Source organism: Marmota marmota, unplaced genomic scaffold (genome assembly GCF_001458135.2).
Source record: "Marmota marmota marmota unplaced genomic scaffold, marMar, whole genome shotgun sequence".
NCBI classification, from domain to species: domain Eukaryota; kingdom Metazoa; phylum Chordata; class Mammalia; order Rodentia; family Sciuridae; genus Marmota; species Marmota marmota.
The window spans coordinates 42,392,108-42,415,279 of NW_025999853.1; the positions used below are offsets into that span (position 1 = coordinate 42,392,108).

A 23,172-nucleotide genomic window follows, 5' to 3' on the forward strand; every position below is an offset into this window, starting at 1 on the left:
GCACAAGAACCAAATGGTCATGGTAGCAGATATGGAGACTATGTTTGTTCCCAACAGTATGAATGCTCACTTTTCAAGGTTGATTTAACTACTGTTGATTTTGAATGTACAATTGTTGGCAAAAGGGACTATTGAGGAGCCTCAATATGTATGATTCTTGCAGACAGACAACTGATGACTTTTGGGCAAGTGTACTACATTGGGTACCTTCCATCCTAGAAGGCAGTGGTTTATCTTTGTGTTAGTCAGCTTCACATTACTATGACAAAATACTTGAGGCAATTAACTTGTAAAGAGAGAAAAGTTTGCCCAATGCTGTAATCCCAGCAATTTGGGAGGCTGAAGCAGGAGGATGGCAAATGTAGCCAGCGTTGGCAAGATAACTTAGTGAGACCCTGTCTTGAAATAAAAATCAAAAAGGGTGGGGATGTAGCTCAGTAGTACCATGCCCCTGCATAGATACACACACATACATAAAGGAGAAAAGTTTTATTTAGCTAATGTTCTGGTAGTTTCAGTTCAAGTTTGGGCAGCCCCATTGGTTTAGGTCTTCAGTGAGGGTTTCAGATGGCAATGGCAGGGAGCATATGTTGGAGCAAACTTCTCACATCATGAGTCAGAAAATCAGAGAGAAAAAGGATAGGCCTGGGCTCTACAATCTTCCTCAGGGACATACCACTAAGACCTAAGGACCAAGCTCCTAGTAGGCCCTAACTTTTAGAGGCCCATAGCACTACCTTGGGGCCAACTCTTTAACACATGGACCTTTGGAGAACACTGCCTGTGTTTGTGTTTCTGCTCAAAGTGCCTCAGGCAGCACTGCTATCTGGGATCTTATATGATGCCTCATCCATAGGCATGGAATCCATACAATATAGCACCTGGCCAGGGCACCCAATTGCAACAAAGGAGGTGCAGAAGTAGGCCCATGACCATGAGGTCCACTGGCCATATTATGTAACACCATCCAGAGGCAGCCAGATGCAACAGAATAGCCTCAAGACAGCTAGAGACTCAGGTGAGAAGCAACACTATGCAAATAGGGAGTGCCATTCTCCAGGATAAGACAGATGCATTAACTCAGAGATGTCTCCCCCAGTGCTATGTCCTGCTTAGAAAGAATGTGTGGATCTGAGAACCAAAGGGTGGAAGGAGGACCCAACAACATCACTCCAGTGACCTACTGGGGGATTTGTGGTTCTCATCCCTGCAACTCTGAGCTCTTCAGAGTTGGAAGTTCTGGTCCCCAAAGGAGATACAACACTTGTCAGGAGACACTGCATTAGAAGCTGCAGCTATTGCCAGGGCGCCAGGAATTTGTGCCCAGGATACAGCTGGATCTATTTGGGCATCTCTTCTTCTTCCTTGCCCTACTGTGACTGTGTATGCATGTAGGTAGCAACTGGTAGTCTCAAAACATCATGGCTGCCAGAACCCAGGGTCATACCACAGGCAACCCACTAAGAGCTGCCAAGGTGAGAGTAGAGGGAGGAAGAAGAGCATGCACACCAGTCGTATACCTGAAACTAACAGCAGCTACAGCACTGGGGTGTGTCCCACTCACCTTCCTCTAGTAAGTTTTCCTTCAGGAAAAGAGGAATAGCTGCTCCCTAAACCTGCATGGAGAAGTAGATCCATGTGATGCAACAGGTTGACTGTGGCAGCCATAACAGTGTGCCACTCATAGCCCTGCTTTGAGGAGCATGGCTGATGGCCCCAGTGCAGGCCCCTGGATCTACCTGGAGGCCACACTTCCTCTCAGCCTGACTGGGCAAGGAGGGGGTACTAATGCCACACGAATCAAGCAAGATGCAGGACTCCTTTTTCAGATGGGTTAGCTTCCAGTTAACTGTAACAAAATGCCTAAAGAGGGAGGCTTCTTTGGGTTCATAATTTTAAAGGCTTGAGTCCATGTGAGGTTGGCTCTTTGGCTTGCGGGCCTGTGGCAGGCAGTACATCCTGCAGGGGGTGTGACTCAGAGCAGACATTCACCTCAGGGCTGGGAGGCGAAAGAGAGACCAAGAGGAAGGGGCTGAAGTCCTGAAATTCCCCTCCAGGGCACATCCCCAGCGACCAGAAGAGCTCCCATGATGCTCCACTTCTTAAAAGTTTCACCCTACCCAACAGCACCAAGCTGGGGGCCATGCCTTTAACACCTGGGCCTGTGAGGGACACTCCAGACCCAAACTATGGCATCGCTGGTAACTTTTACTGGAGAACTCCCCACCAAGGATTTCTTGGAACTGTGTGGCAACTTCAGACGCTTCCAACCCAACTTCTTTCCTTCCCTTCCTCTTTGCAGACATCAGGTCTGCATCGCTGTGGGAAGCTCTCCTTACAACCTGACTCCCTCCTCTTTAGCCTTCATAAATATTCCCACAGTGAATTTCTTCTGTGTCTCATCCCATCTTGGATTCTGCTTCTTGGAAGATCCAAACTAGTACAGTGGTATTTCATGAATTCTCATTAATCTATTTTAAGATGAAGAATTTTGCCAAGCATGGTGGTGCTGGCGTGTAAATCATAGCAATGCAGGAGGCTGAGGCAGGAGGATTGCCAAGTTTAAAGCCAGCCTGGGCAATTTAGTGAAACGCTACCTCAAATTAAATAAAAAGGGCTGGGGATGTATCTCAGTGGTCGAGTAACCCTGTGTTCAATCCCCGGTACCTCAAAATAAATAAATAAATAAGATGGAGATTTTAAAAAGAAAACAGATATATAGTTTCATAAATTTCTTAACAGGTATAACTCTCCTATTTAAAACTCCAAGGGATAGGTGTGTGGCAGAGTGGTAGAGAACTTGTCTGGAGTGTACAAAACTCTGGGTTCAATCCCCATCACCAGAAGAAAAAAAGTTAAAAGATTCAGTTTTCAATTATAGCCAGTATCATGTTGAAATGCATTTTTTAATTCATCCAAGAATTTTTTTTATTAATTTATTTTTTTATGTGGTGCTGAGGATCGAACCCAGGGCCTCACCATGCTAGGTGAGTACTCTACCACTGAGCCACAACCCCAGCCCTTATCCAAGAAATATTAGTTGTGCCTCTACTCTGTGTCAGGCATTGAGAATACCATGGCAGAGTCTTGCTGTCAAATCATAGAGAAAAAAAATTTCCAATCTACTAAATTTGCTCCTGTCAAGATTAATTTCTCCATGTTGCTACACCCAACACTCAATTATTCATCCTCTTCTTACTTGACTTGTGCATCATTTGTTATAATTGATGACTATCTTCTATTTTCTTCTCCTACCTTCCAGAATCCACCTCCTCTTGGTTTCCTTCTTACTTAACTAGTTGCTCTTTCTCACTTCCCTTTCCTGGTTCCAGACCTTTAATCCCAGGTGTTCCAGGCTCTAATCCTCAGTTTTCTACCCTATCTACACTCCTCTCTTAGCTTTAAATTTTATCTCTCTGTGCTAAAGACTCTTACTTTTATGTCTTAAGATCACTCTAGGAACTCTATTGCTTCACTTCAGCTTCCTCATCTCAGTTGATGGGAACTTGATCTTTCCAGTTGCTCATCAAAGTCCGATAAGTCTTCAAAATATACCCAGAATTGGACTACATGTCCCCTCCACACCATCACCATGACCTGAGCCATCTCCTGTTTAGGATTCTACAATAGCTTCTTCATGGGTCCCCTATTCAGTGCCTCTCTGTCCTTTAGTATCAACCCATGTGTGTCTAAATTGCCCAGGTTGACTTTGAACTTGGCTGTGCTGGGGAGAGTCAGGACCAGGTATTGCCTTGGAAGTGAGTATGCAAAATTGAGTAGCTTTTCTCTTCTCTCCTTTTCCCTTTCTGTTTTTGTTTTTCCTCATACATTAAAGATATTGAGGAATCATTTATACCAAATGAAATGCCTTTAAATTTTTTTTAAACTTTTAAATATTTTTGGTGCTGGTGATTGAACCCAGTGCCTAACATATGCTAAGCATGCACTCTACCACTGAGCTACACCCCCAGCCTTTTTGTTTTTTTTAACAAGAATGATTTCTTTTACTTTACCAGTAGGAAAAGGGTAGGGGGGATAAAAATCTCATTTATTTCCCTTATTTGTTAAATTGCTTAATTTCTATAAACCTTGATCTAATGTATAAAAATAGAAAGAATGTATTGCTGATCCAAATGCAGTAAGCATGAAATGAGAGAATATCTGTCAAGCACCTAGAAGCTTCATTAATGTTAACAATAAAAGTTGTGGGAGCGGGGGATGTGGCTCAAGCGGTAGTGCGCTCGCCTGGCATGCGTGCGGCCCGGGTTCGATACTCAGCACCACATACAAAACAAAGATGTTATGTCTGCCTACAACTAAAAAATAAATATTAAAATTCTCTCAGTCTCTTTTTAAAAAAAAAAAAAAATTGTAGTGATATCATTGTGCGCCTAAGCTTCAGTACTGTGTACTGAGTGCTCAAGAAGCATTAGTACTCACTTTTTTTTTTTTTTAAGCACTCTCTGTTTTATTCTTTTTATTGTTTTTCATTGTAATCTGGGGCTAACATGAGACATACAGGAGCCAGTGCTAGAGCTCCCTCTGGTGGCCCTGCAGTCACAAACACAACAACCATCTATCCCTCTCTCAGCTCCCTGGGACCCAGGCTCAGCTTCCCCCATAAGTCTGGGTGCAGCGGCCACCTTGCTACAGAGGCCTTCATCAAAAAGTACTGCCATGAACTTATAACGATTAAGAATAATTCCCTAGGTTATGTTTGAATTTGAACCACACAAAGTTAGCCGGGATTTAGCCATTTCTGATCTACAAAAAAATGATACTCTCATTTGGTTGAACTTAGCTAATAATTGCTGCCATTGGTTAAGTCTGAGTGTGTAGTTTTTTGTTTGTTTGTTTGTTTGTTTTTGTTTGGTACTGGGAATTGAACTCAGAGGCACGCAACCACTGAGCCACATCCCCAGCCCTATTTTGTGTTTTATTTAGAGACAAGGTCTCACTGAGTGGCTTAGCTCCTCATTGCTAAGGCTGACTTTGAACTCACAATCCTCCTGTCTCAGCCTCCCAAGCTGCCAGAATTAGAGGTATGAGCCACTGCAGCCGGCCTGAGTGTGTAGTTTTAACTGCTAAAATATACACGTGAAGACTTCAGGATGTGGAGCTGGAGGAAGAAGTTTCTTTCCTCACATCTAGTCAAATCTCTCAGAGCTTTTAGTAATTGAGGCTGTCTTCTGGATCTCCTATCTATCCTTCCACACCTCTGCCCTTAAGACTCTGCTCATGTTACAGTCAGAAATACGGTGGTGGGGGGGTTTTGTTCCCCTTTTCCATCATTTCATTCAGATTTTCCATTTCCTTCCCTCCGTTGGAAAAAAGTCCACTCTCAGAGCCTCGAGGGGACAATTGATGTGGAAGCCCACCCTTTCTGCATAGACCAAGAAAAACCAAACTGGGGATTCACAGAATTATCAACCTGGGTCCTAGCTTCACAAAATACAATTTTGAAAGACTGGACTAGACCACACCACTTAATCATCACTCAACCATTTCCTTTACCCTGCGCACCAAATCTATAGGGACTAAGCTTTTAAAATGCATTTTTAATTTTATATTTTAATACTTTTTCAGTGCTGGGAACTGAACTCAGTGTTTCACACATGCTAGGTAAGTGCTCTACCATTGAGCTATATCCCCAGCCCTAGATTTAAAATATTAAGTTTACACTTAAAATTTTGTTTTGGCTGGAGTGTTTTAATCCTAGCAGCTTAGGAGACTGAGGCAGGAGGATCACAAGTTCAAAGCCAGTCTCATCAACCTAGCAAGGCCCTAAGCAATTTAGTGAGACTCTGTCTCAAAACATAAAACAAATAAAGGGCTTTGTATGTGGCTTAGTGGTTAAACGCCCCCCAGGTTCAATCCCTGGAACCAAAACAAACAAACAAACAAATAAATAGTTTTGTTTTCTTTTAAGACAATTCTTGCTATGTTGACCAGGCTGGCCTCAAACTCCTGGGCTCAAGTGATCCTTCTGCCTCAGCTCCCTGATCATCAGGGACTATAGACATCTACCACTGTTCACAACTCTCAAGTTTTAAAATAGAATGCCTTATGCAGGAAAGGATAGGTAAATTTATAGTGAGATAACCTTGTTTATGAACTGCTGGTAAGGGTATAAAATGGCACATTTTGTCAAAGAACTTAGCAGTATGTATCAAAAGCCAGGAGAGCTTTCAATCAAGTAATTCTTCTTCAGAAATCTGCATGAAGGAAATAAGAAGAAATGTAAAAAATAATTTTCATACAAATATATTACAGTTTTATTCACAATAATGAAGAACAGTATCAAAAGAAGTAAAAAATAGTCATCAAATATAAGATGCAACATAACGGAGATCATGTTTTCAGAGGACATATAGTGGCAGGAAGAATGGTCACACTGTAAGGAACAGTAAAGATGAATCTGCATCTTTACCTATCTATACAAAAGTCCCAGTTTTTACAAAGAAATACATATAGACAATGGACACCAAAAAAAAAAAAAAATCAACAGTGATTATCTCTGGGTGATGGGGTGATAGTCAATTTTAATGTTTTTCTTAAACTTTTTGACATTTTTCAAAATTTCTATAATAATCACTCATTACTTTTATAATAAAAATATGCAATACCAAAAAAAAAAAAAATAAAAAAATAAAAAAAAAATATGCAATACCGAATCAGTCAAATTTGAGTTTCACAATCTTCATGGTTCCGAATTCAGAAACTAAATACCAGGTTTATTAAAAATCTTAGGTTAATGAATAACTAAATATGTTTCATGGTTGAAAAGTGCTTTTCAACAATCCTTTAAAATTCTCATCATATCAAAAAGTAGGAGTGAGGCTGGGCTTGGTATCTCATGCTTGTAATTCCAACAGCTTGGGAGGCTAAGGTGGGAGGATTGTGAGTTCAAAGCCAGCTTCAGCAAAAGCAAGGGGCTAAGCAACTCAGTGAGACCCTGTCTCTAAAGAAAATACAAAATAGGGCTGGGGATGTGGCTCAGTGGTCAAGTGCCCCTGAGTAAATCCCCAGTACAAAAAAAAAAAAAAAGTAGGAGTGAAATAATTATAAGGGAATTATTCTTTAGGTTCTTGGCCAAATTCTTTAGCTTCTAGGAGATTCTGCTGGAACTGCTCTTTTAAGAGTCTTGGTTGAATCAAAACCTTTCTGATGTTTATTTCTCTATCAGTGGGGTAAGCCAGCAGCACTGGGGATTATGATTGGATTGTGAGATCTTGTAACAGAAAGAGCTGATACACATTTCCAAAGGGAGAAAGTCCTGAGTCTTGAGATATCGCCAAGACTTAGAATCCGGCTAATGACTTTAGAACCACTGCATTTATCATTTTGCACCTTTAAAGCCAGGAAGAACAAAAATAATTGCAGTAGCAAAGCTCAATTCACAAGAGTAGTTCCATTATAAATATTAAAACAAGGTGTTACAGCACCACAGTTTGTACGTGCCTCATGAAAAGAAAATATTCAGGATATAATGTACTCTTTGTGAGCCACTTTCCCCTTATACAGGAAATTAAAGGTTAGAGTGACATTCCCAAATGTCTTTCTTATCCGATTATAAAAGAGGGAAAGGTTCTCAATTATGAAAAAGTTTATCCTCACCTTGTTAGGAGGATTTTTCTCCGCATGATCTGCAGCCTGATCTAATGAACCAAATCTGGGGTGCCCAAAACATCAACTTCTAAATCTTAAATTCTATCATTTAAAAATAAAGTAAATTGATTCCAAATGACTTTATTATTTCCTAAAATTTTTTAAGCTACATAGGAGAGCTTATTATTATTATTATTATCAGTAGTAGTAGTAGTAGTAGTAGTACATGTGTGGTACTGGGGGTTAAATTCAGGGGCACTGTACTACATTGCCATCCCTTTGATTTTTTATTTTGAGACAGGGTCTTGCTAATTGCTGAGGCTGGACTCTAACTTGCCATCCTCCTGCCCCAGCCTTCTGAATGGCTGGGATTACAGGCATGCACCACTTTACCCAGCTCAGTATTTTTAAAAAATCAATGCAATGACCACAGTTCACAATGATCTACTGTACATTTTATAAAGAACTAGAAGAGAGGTGTGTGAAGCTTCATAACAAAGAAATGATAAATATTTAAGGAGATGCAAGTGTTAATTGCCCCAATTTGATCACTGTACATTGTATACATGTATCAAATTATGACACTGTACCTCTTAAATATGTACAGTTATTTTGTTTAAAAGTCAATATGAAAAATAACATAAATTATTCAAGCATCATTTGTGCAAGTACTTTTTGAAAAACTTCCTAAAGCATTTGTTTAAACCTTATACTTGAACTCAAAATTTTTTTCCCAAGTTCAACAAGCAATGTTTGTTCTCCCTAGAGCTTCTCATAATACATCTATTGTTCTCACTGCTCTCTACAGAGTCTTCCTATTAAATTACCAGCTGCATCCCCAATCGATGCTTTTCTCCATGAGAGGAAGGCATTTTCTGGAGCTAATTTTAAGGCTGGAACAACTTTGCGGGAATGCTCATCATCTTCAATTGTACAATGCACATCAGTCACTACTTAAAATGAAGCCATCAGTGTGCCAGAGGAGCTATTGTTCGTGCCCTTTACAGATGCCCCATTAGCTTCCTCCACCCCTGCCCCGCCTGATTGAGTAGGAATCCAGCACATGTGAACCACACGCGCTGAACTGACTCTCCCCAACAGCTACGACTGTTCTGATCAAGAGTTAACTTTGTTAGGAAAAAAAAACAAGGGACAAAACCACGTCACTGGTCTTTTGTTCTTAGCATTGATCAGGGGACAAGAAATCAGCCTCTTATGCCCACATAGTTTCATTCACATGTGAAGAAAGGATGAATATTGTTGCCTAATTTAGGTAATCCTATTCAGACATGCCTGTGAGCTCCCAGAAATGACATGTTCAAAGATTCATTTAATTCAGGTGCCTCCGACCTTTGAAAAAATTGTCCACTTTTCAGGAAGAACCTTGTGTGGCAGGAAAGGGGATACTGAATCGAGGAGAAGGCATTGTTGCCGGTTTCACCCCCTGTCCTTCTAAAAATCACAGCCATCCCATGAGAACAGAGTGCGCGTGGTGGGCTGGCAGGAACCAGGTTGGGGATCTATTAAGAAGTAGATCGAAATCTATGTGCCCCCCCCCTCCATGAAAAGTTTCAGTCACCTGGTCTTAAAACGTTAAATGAAAAATTACAGAAATAAATGATTTCATAAGTTTTAAAGAACTTTATTATAATTGTATATCAATCGTATATTGCTACAATAATAAATAGTTATAATTGTCCTATTTAATTTTTAATCATTATTGTTCATCTCTAGCTGTGCCTAATTTCTAAATTAAACTCTATCATATATATGTTATATAAATATTATATGCAGGCTTCAGTATTCCCTGAGGTTTTGGGGATCTCCTGGGGGTCTTGGAATGTTTTCCTCACAGAAAAGGGGGAACCGTGTCCCAGTGGGAGAACCCTGCTTGAACCAGTAAAAGCTGATGTATTCCCCAGCAGTTGTGTTTTTGCTCAAGTTCTTTACCAGATGATAAAACAACACACATTCAAAATCCAAGTCCGATTTTCAGCAGCCAAAAGTGTGTCTGTCAACAAGAGCGTATCCCGAAAGTGCAAGTAATCAGCAGATTAAATAAAGCCTGGTGTCTTATGACAAATCTGTTGGATAAAGCTATTGATACATGCTACCATCTTATTTCTAAAATTATAACCCAGAGTTAAGCTTCTGATGAGGCAGAGCCCGAGGAAAGAAACCATGGCAAAGAAAGAACCTGAGCTAGATCTGCTGGAGAAGCACGAGGAAGCCGAGGAAGCCGAGGGTGACAAGTCCCCTCTGCTGCTGTCGGAGCCCGGGGACAGCCTGAAACCCAGATCACTGCAAGCTCTGCAAGCGCCTACCTGACTGTCCTTTGTGCTCGAATGTCTTACTTCAGAAGTGGGCCTGCAGCGTGGTGATTTCTCATTTTGTGGGTGATCCAGATGCACCAAGTCTCGGCAGTGAGGATGACATATGTATTTACCCTCTGAAAGAGAAGGCAGGGTAGGTTCCTGGTTAGACGTACAGGGGTCTCTATCGACCTGCCAGGCAGAGGAGAACAAATCCGCCTCCCCTCCAAAAGGCCAGCCTCTGCTGTGTAAGAACAGAAGTGAGTTTGTGGAGACCCATCTGTTCCCAACAAGGTGCTGAGCCATCTAATCTGGACATCTTGGCCTTCTCTGAAATCCAGTCATATCATCAGGATGCCTCACAAAGACAGGAGGCTAGGCTGCCATGCTTCCTTTGCAGTTTTTTAAAGTAAGACAAAATTCACCATTTTAAACAGTAAAATCCAGTGGTTTTTAGTATACTTACAATGTTGTCTAATTGTCACTGTTATCAAATTATAAAATATTTCTATGACCCTACAAGGAAACTCTATGCCTATTAGCAGGCACGTCCCATTTCACTGGTAACCACTGATCTATTTTTGTCTCTATGGATTCACTTACTCAAGACATTTCATGTAAATGAAATTATACAGTATGTGGCCTTTTGTGTCTGGCTTCTTTCACTGAACATAACATTTTCAAGCTTAGTCTGTACTACAGCATGTATCAGTAATTCATTCTTTTTACAGCTGAATAATAATTCAGTATATGAATGTACCACATTTCGCTTATTCACTCATCATTTAATAGATATTTGGGTTGTTTCTCCTTCTTGTCTATTATGAATACTAGCTAGACACATGTACACTTTTGTGTGAACTTAATATTTTCAGTTCTCTTGGGCATATAACCTGGAATGGAAATGCTAGTTGCATAGTAATTTTGTTTAACTTTTTGAGAAGCTGCCAAAGAGTTTCCAATGTAAGTATTTTTAAAACATCTCTCTCTGCCACATTACATCACATAGATAAGAACTGCTACAACTCTCTTCACCAGCAAATAGAACTTTCTATAAACAACAGCTGGTAATAGAACCCACCCAGGAGAGGTCCTACATAATGAACTATTCCAAAGGCCATCTTAGGAGAAAAGGCCCACATATTGAATTGGTGTCAGGGTGAGAAGAAACCTGGAGAACAATTTAGAGTGGGGAGTCTACAGGTATTTCTGATTCTAACTCAGGGCCAGATGGTCAAAATCATCATCATTATAAAAATGTTTTTCGTGTTGATGCCAAGATTAAATTTACAGGAGGATAAAAGGGACCTGGCTTAGAATCCAGAGGGAACCTAAAAGCCACATTCTCTAGAATCCAATTCAACTAATTTGCAGAGATTGACTCTTCATGCATGGGCGCATACTTAAATCCATACAAAAAGAATTAGTGCCTGCTGCATACCAGGGCTTGAGTAGACAGGAAAGTAGATGCCAACAAAAGACACAGTCTCTGCCTTCAGGGGAAGAAATTAATAACAGAAGCAACACCCACAATTCAGTGTGACAAGTGTCTAACAGCCTGGTGGGACAGAGAACAGACTTTGAAGATACCTAGGAAGGTCAAGGAAGGCCTGACTTCACTCAAGGTTACCCTAGGGTGAAGTGGTCTGGGAAATTGGCCAACCGGGGCCAGTTGATTTGGGAGAAACATCTGAAGAGGAGGAAGCATCATATGCAACAAAGGAGGCTGGGTGGGGGGGCTACAGGCCCACAATGGACCTCAGGTGCTCTTGGTGGGATTGATGACATCAAGTGTGTCCCTGTGCAGGAGATCCCGCATAGCCTTACAGGCTATGTTACAGAGGCCAGTGAAAAACAAAGAAAATAGTTTAAGCAGAAGTGTGATAAAATAAGATCTGTGTGTAAAAAAAAAGTCTTTCTGGTAGCAGTAAGGGTGGGGGAGGAACTATAAAAATTTAAGGAAGGAGGGGCTGGGGTTGTGGCTCAGCAGCAGAGCACTCGCCTAGCACATGTAAGACACTGGGTTTGATCCTCAGCACCACATAAAAATAAATAAAATAAAGATATTGTGTTTAAAAAATATTTTTTAAAAAATTAAGGAAGTAGATGAACTAAAAGCTCATTTCATGGGGGTCACTAACAATCAACATACTCACTACAGAAAAGTCTCTAAATGTTTTTGAACTTCCACTGCTCTTGGTAAAAACAGATAAAAACATCAAGTGTGTATCTCCAATGTAGGCATATTTTTTTTTTTTTAAAGAGAGAGTGAGAGAGAGAGAGGGAGAGAATTTTAATATTTATTTTTTAGCTTTCGGCGGACACAACATCTTTGTTTGTATGTGGTGCCGAGGATCGAACCCGGGCCGCACGCATGCCAGGCGAGCGCGCTACTGCTCGAGCCACATCCCTAGCCTTCCAATGTAGGCATATTAAGCAGTATTTTGTATTGTAATCTTATGCGTATACTACTTAACTAATACATTGTGTAGAATAAGACACAGGAAAAGAAAATTTTAAGGAAGGATGCTATTGAAAACTGAGTATAAATATAGTGTCTAGGGCTGGGGTTGTGGCTCAGTGGTAGAGCGCTTGCCTAGCATGTGTGAGGCACTGGGTTCGATTCTCAGCACTGCATATAAATAAATGAGTAAAATAAAGGTCCATCAACATCTGAAAAAAATTTTTAAAATATATAATGTCTAATATCTCCTCAGTCCCTCATAGATTATTTTTCATTCCTGGATGGCACAGGTAGTATTGTGAAGACCCCTGTTTTGGACCTTCCTTTGACCTTCACTAGGCTGAGGGACATACTCATCTGGAGTTAACACCTCTGCCTCTGGGATCACACTGTGGGCCACCAGGATTCAGAATTCTCTATCTAAATGGCCTCCAGCCTGCTCCTGGGCCAATACAGCTGTCTTTCTGCCCATAGAAGATGCCAGTTGCTCCCCAGAAGCCCAAGGGCTCATGGTAGTTGTTGGAGTAGTGGTGTTGACTGGGTTTAGACACAAGAGCAGGAGTGTCACAGGTCAGTGCACTGTGCAACGCCTTATACCCTGAGGGCTACAGCCAGGGGCTAGAGAAGAAGCCCATAGGCTGTAGGCCTGAGGCCTGAGGCCTGGGGATGTTAGAGTGGCTGACTGCTATACTAAAGACATGAGTTCATTATAAAGCAGCTAGTACTGTAATCACCAGTGAAAACTGGACATTATAAAATAATTACATGAGGTCTGTAGAAGGTAGAAATAAAAAAATCTCAATAATTAAGCATAATTGAAATTGATAAATGGCATATATCCTTATCTTTTTTATCCATATTTTTTAAAAAGTTAGAATCATAACCTAGAAAATACACATACACACATACACATATTTATTTATTTATTGTGGTGCTGGGGGTTGAACCCAGGGCCTTGTGCATGCAAGGCAAGCACTCTACCAACTGAGCTATATCCTCAGCCCCTAACCTATATTTTTATTCATAACATTTTTCACTTGACAAATGCACATTCTGGTGAGAATGCTAAGAATTTTGATACTTTTGAATACATTGGTGGGAGTACAGATTCAGATAGACTTTCTTAGAAGACAATTTGTGAATGAAATCAAAACCTAAAAATTATACTAGCATTTGACCCAATTTTTCACTTCGGATCCTAAGGAAATCCTAGATGTGAGAAAATACAGATAAACAAAAATCTTCATTGTAAGAGTGAAAACTTGGAAGCTGATTAAATGGGAAATCAGTTAGGATACCTATGTAATGGAATACCATGTTGTAACCAATGAATGATGTTGGAAAATATATTTAATGGTGTGAGGAATTGTTAAAGGAGATAGTCAAATTGCAAAAGAGAATATAGGTTGTGATTGTAATTTTTTAAAAAATAGAGAGGGGTAGAGTGCTTGCCTCACACATGTGGGGCACTGGGTTCGATCCTCAGCACCACATAAAAATAAATAAAGTAAAGATATTGTGCCCATGTATAACTAAAAAAGTAAAAAATATATTGGGCTGAGGATGTGGCTCAAGCGGTAGCACGCTTGCCTAGCATGCGTGCGGCCCGGGTTTGATCCTCAGCACCACATATGAACAAAGATGTTGTGTCCGCCAATAACTAAAAAATAAATATTAAAAAATTTCTCTCTCTCTCTCTCTCTTAAAAAAATTTAAAAAAATATATATATATATACAGAGAGAAAAGAGGTTAAGGATATTTATCAATTTCAATTATGTTTGTTGAGATTACAGAGTTTTTTTTTAAAAAATTGAAACTTCTAGGAGCCCATGTAATTATTTTATAATAAGAAAAGTATTATTTATAAGATGTAATAGTTGTAATGATGAGAATATATAATGGTGAGAAATGGCAGGTGCTCAACTAAGAGTAGCAATTGAGGATGGAGATGGGAAGTTGGATCTGAGAGATGTCTAGTGATGGGGGCTGAGTTGTGTCCTTCCCAAGTTTATATGTTGGAGTCGTTAACTACAGCACTAGATTGGGAGATAAGCATTTAAATGGGTAATTAAATAACATCAGTTCATATGGAGTGCACCCTAATCCAATATGACCAGTGTCCTTAGAAAAAGAGGAGACTAGGACCCATAGGACACACAGAGCAAGGAGAACCACGTGAGGTCATAGCGAGAAGGTGGTCATCTGCAAGCCCAGGAGAGAGGCCTCAGAAGAAATGAAACCTGTCAACCCCTTGGTCTTGGACACTGGGCCTCCAGAACTCCGAGAAAATAAATTTGTGTTGTTTAAGTTACTCAGTGGTATTTTGTTATGGCAAATGCATGAAAGTAGTATTGTGAGGGTTTTGAGATGGGAAGGGAGGAGGCTAAGATGACTTCCAGGTTGCCTTTCACAAGGTGAGGACGCTGACAGAAAAGAAGCGGAGTCCGGGACAGACTGAGGCTCGGGTAGCCGGTGGACTGAGGGAAAGTGGTTGGGTGTCAGCTGGGAATTCAGGAAGGGCTGAGAGGGCTGGCGACTGGGAGTCATTGTCTTCACAAGTTGCCTGGACTATATGGCTATGATGGAGAGCAGCCTGAGAGAGGGAACTGGACCAAGGGAGAGCGCACAGTTCTCTGGTCAGACAGTCTGGCTTTGAAACCTGCTGTGTGGCTTTGCAGTCACTAGCTCAGAGGAACTTGATGATATCATTTGTGAGACAGAGAGGATAACCAGGCCTCACAGGGTGCTTGTGAGCCTTAAGTGATGTACCTCATTAAGCCCTAGAATGTTCTAGAGCAGAAGCTCACACAAAGCAGCAGCTATCCTGTTGGGGCAAGTACCACATACAGCAAGGACAGAACTCTGCTATTGAAGGGGTGCTCAGATGAAGGCGAGCCCTTGAAGGGGACTGAAGGGAAAAGTCAAAAGGATGAGAGGAGAAATAAGCAAGAGTGTGGGGGAAGGATTGAGATGAGAGAAAGGTCCAAGAAAATCAGGTCAGTAATGTGATACGCCATAGGGAAGCCAAGTTAGATAAGTTCTGCTGGGATTTGCAGTTAGGAAGCCTAGGAGCAAACAGACATCACCTTGAAGCACATGAGAAACAAGGATGTGGACTGGGGATGTGGCTCAAGCGGTAGCGCGCTCACCTGGCATGTGTGCGGCCCGGGTTCAATCCTCAGCACCACATACAAACAAAGATGTTGTGTCTGCCGAAAACTAAAAAAAAAAATAAATACTAAAAAAAAAAAAAAACAACACACAAATAACTCTTCCATTCTTTAAAAAAAGATGTGGGAACAGCACAGAGCCATTCCAGAAATTTAACTATATTCTTCCAGGCAGTGGGGGGAATCAGGAGAACAGGACTAGATCCTGCCTTGGAGAGCATGATGTGAGCACCAGCTGTGCATTTTATTATTCTGTAAATACAGACAGGACATCAGTCTATCCTCTGATGAGACTAGAAGAGAAATCCTATAGAATGCCTTGTTTACATTCAAAACAGAATGGGGTAAATGATACAACCCAATTTCTCTACCATATCCTATGACTGTGCAACATTTTAAAAAAAGTTTCAAAGCTTTTCCTTTGTATGTTGGAACTAAAGGTATTATCTTACTATGTGTACCTGTGTGGTAATAAACCTGACATAGACAAATTGAATTAGAAGCTACATGCTGCAAGCCATTTTTAACATTACAAGACTCTTTTTTCTTTCTTTCTCTCTTTCTTTCTTTCTTTCTTTCTTTCTTTCAGTAACAATGCCTTTGTTTTATTTATTTATTTATTTATTTATTTATTTATTTATTTATATGTGGTGCTGAGGAGTGAACCCAGTGCCTCACATGTGCTAGGCAAGCACTCTATCACTGAGCCACAACCACAGCCCCAATACTTTTTTATTCTGATGCATTTTTGTTTCTCATTCATAATTAATTCTAATTGTAATTCTGTACAATCTTGAGCCTACATCAGGCCCACTACTTTCTCCTGTTGGTGATGTAGCTTAGCAGTAAGGTGCTTGCTTGCCTAACTTGCATGAAGTCCTAGGTTCAATCCCCAATACTACTGGGGGTAAAAAAAACTAAACGAAAACAAAATGAAAAACAAAAACAAAAAATACCCAAACCCCAAAAGCTACCTTTACAAGAAAGAAACAAAACTCTCCCAGTGCTGGGTTTTCCTCTTTCCCTTCTTCCCTCTCTCTTTCCTCCCTTCCTTCTTTCCTCCCTCCTTCCTTCCTTTTGTGATAGTGTTTCTCTGGGCTGCCCAAGTGGGCCTCTACTTGTGGGCTCAAGTGCTCCTCCCACCTCAGCCTCCGTAGCTGGGACCACAGGGGTGTGGCACTGCACCTGGCTTTTTGTAAATATTTGCAAAATTTGCCAATGTAGGATGGGAAAAGTTTTATGGAAGAACACTGATTTATAAGACTAAAAGGAACTTTGGAAAGCTAGCTACCAAATTCCATCTATACTAAAAGGCACTTTAAAAACTCTGTAGAGGGCTGGGGATATAGCTCAGTTGGTGGAGTGCTTGCCTCACATGCACAAGGTTTCTCTGAGTTCATCCCCAGCACTGCCAAAAAAAAAAGTAGAGTGTGGCGCACATCTGTAATCCCAGTCACTTGGGAAGTTGCTGCAAGAGATTTAAGTCTGGGTTAGGTCGGGGCTGGGGATGTGGCTCAAGCGGTAGCGCGCTTGCCTGGCGTGCATGCGGCCCAGGTTCGATCCTCAGCACCACATACAAAAATGTTGTGACCGCTGAAAACTAAAAAAAAAATAAATAAATAAATATTAAAATTCTCTCTCCCTCTCTCTCTCTCTTTAAAAAAAAAAAAAGAGAGATTTAGGAGTTCAAGTTCAGTCAACTGCTTAGATCCCATCTCAAAAAATAAATTAGAAAAATCATGTAAACATCTCTGAAATGGGTATGTATCTTATAATAACTGACATATCATGGCATTTTCCTTTCTTAGGGGTATAAAAATGATAGCATCTATCAAAATAGATGTTACCTTAGGTATGATGAAATTTGGTAATGCCGTGCCTAACTACTATGAAAGCTATCTAGAAAAAATTTAAAAACTACTTACTAGTGTTGTCAGATAATAGAATAAGATATTTGTGTAACAAACACATAGCTGGACATTTGCCAAAGCTCAGTACAAAGGTGTTTGTTACCTTGCTACTCACACCAGGAAACAAACAAGCAAGCAGGGCATAGCTCAAGTTCTCCTGAGTCCATTCCAACCCCTCTCACCCTAAAAATCCTCTCTCTCACTCAACACACCATCTATAAGCCACCTCCTTCCCACCCCCAACCCTGCCAGAAGTCACTAGGAGCCTGAGATGGGCTAACAGATTGGCAAGAGACATGGGAAATCCCTTCTTTCACTTAAGATTAATTTCTGTTCATCTCTTCATTGAGATTTGCTTGATAAAGAAGACCTAGCCACCATCTGAAGCCACAGAGAACCCCAAGTTCTCCCAGGCATTTCACAGGCTCACCCTGTACCTGGCACTTGCCCTAAGTCTCCACCCAGCCCTGGCAACGCGAATGCATGTTCCATTGCTCCCCAACAAGGACTCGGGAGCAGCGGACTAAAGCTGGAAGTTCTTGAGTCCTTTTAGGAAGAATCTGAACTGCAAAACACATGTCTTTGATATTTATAACCAGTCAAAATAACGCTGGAGTTCATGTTACATCTGTTACAGAGAATTCAACCTCCCGAGCTGTCCTGTAATAGAAAGAGGCTGCAGGGCTGTGTTGGCTCCATCCTTTGTTTAACCCATGCAAAATTTGAAAGCACATTTGCCTACAAGAAATAAAGTTTACTTGTGAAATGGATTTCTAAACGAACTCAGATGACAAAAAACCCCAACAGCAGGCCTGGCTGAAGCATTCATCCCTACCCCTGAAAGCTAGCTGGGTCATTCTGTAACATCAAAGGCACAAACAATTGAACCAACATGGGGAGTCATTCCTCCCACAGCCCTCGTGCCCACAGACCATCTGAAGCAAGGGAACCTACCAGGGATGTGGGTTTTCTTCACCTGAAAGTTGATTTTGCCCGAGAGCTTATAAATCGCAGTTCCCATCTCTGAGCTGAGCCCCGGCCCTGCTGTGTAGCACAGAGAGACAGCTGATAGTGACAGGCTGAGCAGGCCAGCCCCGGCTGACCTGTGTGACTCAGGCAGGAGGCCAGACCTCCCATCCATTCCCTGGCTCCACCGAGTTTTTTCAACCGGCCACCAGCTTGCTCAGCAACTCTGTCCACTGGAGCTCTCTGACTTTCACAACCAGGTCCACAAATCACATCAGAAGAGGTGGAGGGAACATCTCCCAGAACACAGCATTGATTAGACACCTCTAATCAGAGGTGTCTGTGATATGGTGTTTGAGGCCTCTAGACCTAGGTGCTTTAGGTGAGCTGTGTGATCTTTGACATTTTATTTAACCTTTCTGTGCCTCTGTTTCTTTTTTTTCTGTAAGATGAGGAAAAGAATACTTCCTGTTGAGTTTTGATAAATACGAACACAGCTTAGAATGGCAACTGGCATCAGAGTTCACTGCTCTGCAAGGGCGAGCCACTGGTTTTAGTGTTATTGAGAGAAATCTTGGATGTTTCTGATAAAGGAAATTTGTATTTTCTTAATACATATTAAGATCTGATCTGGATTGCTGGGTACTGGTTTCAACTACTTCTAGAGAACTCTACTGCACATCATAAGTTACATCATGATCCCAGTATTTGGAGGAAAGGGACCACTCTCATAATAGGAATGGAGAGTGCTCACCTGCCCTCCCCTGCAATCAGGCCCATAAATGGGGCTTTTTCGTAGTCACTCTTAAAATCATCAATCCATCAGAGGAGGAGGGCCACTGAGTGTCCTCCTCACCTTCTGCCCATGCTCTTTTCAAGCTGTCTCTCCCAAATGGCCACCTCTCCAGAGGTGAGGCAGTCTGCCTGTATCGGCCTTTCCCATCCCTGGTCTCCTGCTCTGTCCATCCTGAGTCAGTTTTATCCCTTGGTCAAACCCTCATGTGCGTCCTCTGTGAAGGCTGGGCTGCCTCACTTCTCTGGCACCTCGAGGTGAGGAGAGCTGATCTCGCAGAGGGAGGCTGTCAGGATTTGGTGCGAACCTCTTGACCGCGCAAAAATAGCATTTCTCATTTCTCAGCTGGTTCTGTCACTTACTAGCCATGTGATCCCAGGCTCTCAGTTTTCACATCTTTAAGACGAACCGTCCTTTTGCAGGACCTCCGGGACCCCTGGAAATTCTCTGATTTCCTTTGAGATCCTCCAACTGGTGTCCGCACACCCTAGGGAGGAAGGGCTGTCATGGAATCCACACAAAGCTGCGGGCTAAACCTGGTTCATCTCTGGAGCATCAGCATTTCTTACATTAAAATAAAACTGGGAGTGTTATAGAGTGCATTCAAAATTCTCAAGTTCTTTCTTTTCCCTCTCTTCTTTCCTCCCTCCCTCTCTTTCTCTTTCTCTTTCACTCTCCCTCTTCCTTCCTTCCTTCTTTCCTTCCCTCCCCGCCCCCCTCAATCTTTCTCTCTTTCTCTCTTTTCTTTCTCTTTGTGCTGGGGATTGAACCCAGAGGAGCTTGACCACTGAGCTACATCCCTGGCACTTTTTATTTTTTTTAAATTTTGAGACAGGATCTCGCCTCAGCCTCCTGAGTTGCTGGAATGACAGGCATGCACCACTGTGCCCAGCTAAAATTCTGAAGTTTTTTGAAGAAAAAAATGAGATTGAAAAAAAAAAGTTCATCTTGGCTGCTGGTGATACAGCTCAGTGGCAGAGTACTTGCTTAGCTTGTATGAGGCCCTGGGGTTTGATCCCCAGCAGTGAGGAAAAAAAATTGTTTTTAAAGTAAGAAGAAAAAGAAAAGGTTTATTTTGGAAAAAATAATGAGTGAGGATTGGTTGCCTAACAGTGTGAATGTAATTAGTGCCACTGGATGTATAATCCAAAAATGCTTAAAATGGCAAATTTTATGGTATACAAATTTTCCACACACACACACACACACACACACACACACACAGAGAGAGAGAGTAAAAGGAATGTTCTAGCAGACAACAGAGTTCAGAAACAAACCCATACATACTGGGTCAACTGATTTTCAACAAAGGTACAAAGGCAATTCCTTTGGAATCATTCTTTTAACCAATGAGGTTGGGATAATTAGGTACTTGTATCCGTTTTGTGTATTATTTAGTAAGCTTCAATCCATGCTTCACATTATAAACAAGGATCAATTAAAAAAGAATCATTGATTTAAATGTAATTGCTGGGCTGGGGATGTGGCTCAAGCGGTAGCGCGCTCGCCTGGCATGCGTGCGACCCGGGTTCGATCCTCAGCACCACATACAAACAAAGATGTTGTGTACGCCAAAAACTGAAAAATAAATATTGAAATTCTCTCTCTCTCTCTCCCCCTCTCCCTCTCTAAAAAAAAAAAAAAATAAATGTAATTGCTAACACTATAACATTTTTCAAAGAGAACATGAATAAATCTTTGAGACTTTGGATTAGGCAAAGATTTCTTAGATAAGATGCCAAAAGCACAATTCATAAAAGAAAAAGTTGATAAGCTGAACTTTATAATAAAAAAAGACACTGTTAAGAGAAACTTAACAGTATCTATTATTTCTCCAGCACCCCTATTATTTCAGTTTAGCCATTCTAGGCTAAATATAAAGAGTGTCAATACCAAGTGTTGGGGGAGGATGTGGGGCAACTGCACTCTCTCCTACACACTGCTGGTGGGATGTAAAATGGTACAGCTAATTTGGAAAAACAATATAACAGTTTCTTAGAAAGTTAAAAATGCATCTGTCATATGACTTGGTCATTTTACTCCTATGTATTCAATCAAGAGAAAGGAAAGCATAGGTTCATACAGAGATTTATATACAAATATTCATAGAAGCTTTATTTTTAATAACCCCAAACTGGAAATAGTTCAACTGTCAATTAACAGGTAAGAGGATAGATTGTGGTTCTGTGAAACACCATTCAGCAATAAAAAATGAACTGTTGATATACAACAACAATATGATGGATGAATTTCAAAATAATTATGGTGAGTGAAAGAAGCCAGAGGAAAGAGTCTATATTGTATTATTCCACTTATACAAATACTCTAGAAGCTGTAAATCTGTCTATAGTGACAGAAAACAGATTAAAGGGTTATCTGGGCATGGAGGATAAAAGGAAAAGTTACAAATGGGCATGAGGATGCTTTGGAGGATGATGGAAATATTATCTTGACAATGACAAATGCCAGGGTTTTGGGGTTAAGCTCTTCTGAGATGAAGTGGCTTGGTGGGAGAGTTTTCAGGTTCAGGCAGCAGGATAAAAGCATAATACTGGAGAGGAAACCTCACCGAGCTGGATTGCCACAAGATATGAAGACGGAGTCCTGTAATATCTTTCTCTTCCCTTTGCTTATCAAAGTAATAATTTGGATGAATCCATAGGTTAGGTTTCTCTGTATTTCCCTAAAGATATTTTTGATGTATATTGCCTATTCTATTGATCAAAATATTTTAATTTAAAGTATTAAGGATATAGGCCCAACTCTCCATCATGTTGGCCTAGGAACTGACTTCCTCAATAAGACTCCTAAAATGCAAGAAGTAAAATCAATAAATGGGATGGTATCAAACTAATAAAAGCTTCTTCATAGCAAAGGAAACAAGAACATGAAGAGAGACCCTACAGAATGGGAGAGAATCTTTGCTACCTGCACCTCAGATAGAGCGTTAATCTCCAGGATACAGGAAGAATTCAAAAAACTTAACACCAAAAAAAAAAAAAAAAAACAAATAACCCAATCAATAAATGGGAAAAGGAACTGAACAGCCACTTCCCAGAAGAAGAAATATGAATGGTCAACAAAAATACGAAAGATGTTCAATATCTCTAGCAATTAGAGAAATGCAAATTAAAACTACACTGGGATTCCATCTCACTCTAGCCAGAATGGCTTTATCAAGAATACAGGTAACAATAAATGTTGGTGAGGATGTAGGAAAAAGGTACACTCATAGATTACTGGTGGGACTGCAAATTGGTGCAACCACTTTCTGAGATGGCTCAGAAAACTTGGATCGGAACCACCATTAGACCCAGTTATCCCATTCCTCGGAATAGACCCCAAAGACTTAAAATCACCATACTACTAAGTGGGGCCTACTAATTTTACCTAACAGAATTCCTGTGTCCAATCACTAGTCAATACCACACACATGGAAAAATTTTAAACAAAAGAAAGAAAAGAAGAAAGAGGAGGGAAGAGAAGGAGGGAGAAAGAAAGAAAATTCTGATTGTCCCAACTTGTGTCAATGTATGGACCAAATGTAAGCAGGGAACAAGTCTCCTCAAAGAGAATCAGCTAGCCAGGCACTGTGGCACATGCCTGTAATCCCAGAGGTACAGGAAGATCATGAGTTCAAAGCCAGCCTCAGCAAAAGCAAAGCTCTAAGCAATTCAGTGAGACCCTGTCTCTAAATAAAATACTAAATAGGTCTGGGTATATGGCTCAGTGGTTGAGTGTCCCTGAATTCAATCCCCAGTAGCCCCTCCCCTCCAAAAAAGAGAGAATCAGCTAAATATGGTGCTTAATTTTATTTCCTGCTGGGCATGGAAGGACATGTCTATAATCCCAGCTACTTGGGAAGCTGAAGCAGGAGGCCAGCCTCAGCAAAGTAGCAAGATCCTTAGTGAGAGGTGTTCTCAAAAAAAAAAAAAAAAAAAAAAAAAA

The 23,172-nt window shown here is 41.0% G+C and overlaps 1 protein-coding gene across 2 annotated transcripts in view; it reads right to left on the reverse strand.

Moving 5' to 3' along the window:
- Nucleotides 1-18,519, reverse strand: part of Rassf3 (Ras association domain family member 3) — a 130,951-nt gene extending 112,432 nt beyond the window's left edge. Inside the window, exons 1-2 of one of the 2 annotated variants that reach the window (XM_048805749.1) lie at nt 18,420-18,519; nt 9,933-10,057 (exon numbers count right to left, since the gene is read on the reverse strand). In XM_048805749.1, coding sequence (XP_048661706.1) covers nt 9,933-10,057; nt 18,420-18,486 — 192 coding nt within the window. In that variant the 5' untranslated portion in view covers nt 18,487-18,519. Of the gene's footprint in view, nt 1-9,932; nt 10,058-15,534; nt 15,586-18,419 lie in introns of those variants that run through there. The other variant, XM_048805754.1, reaches the window with a different exon arrangement.
- Nucleotides 18,520-23,172: the final 4,653 nt, after the last annotated feature.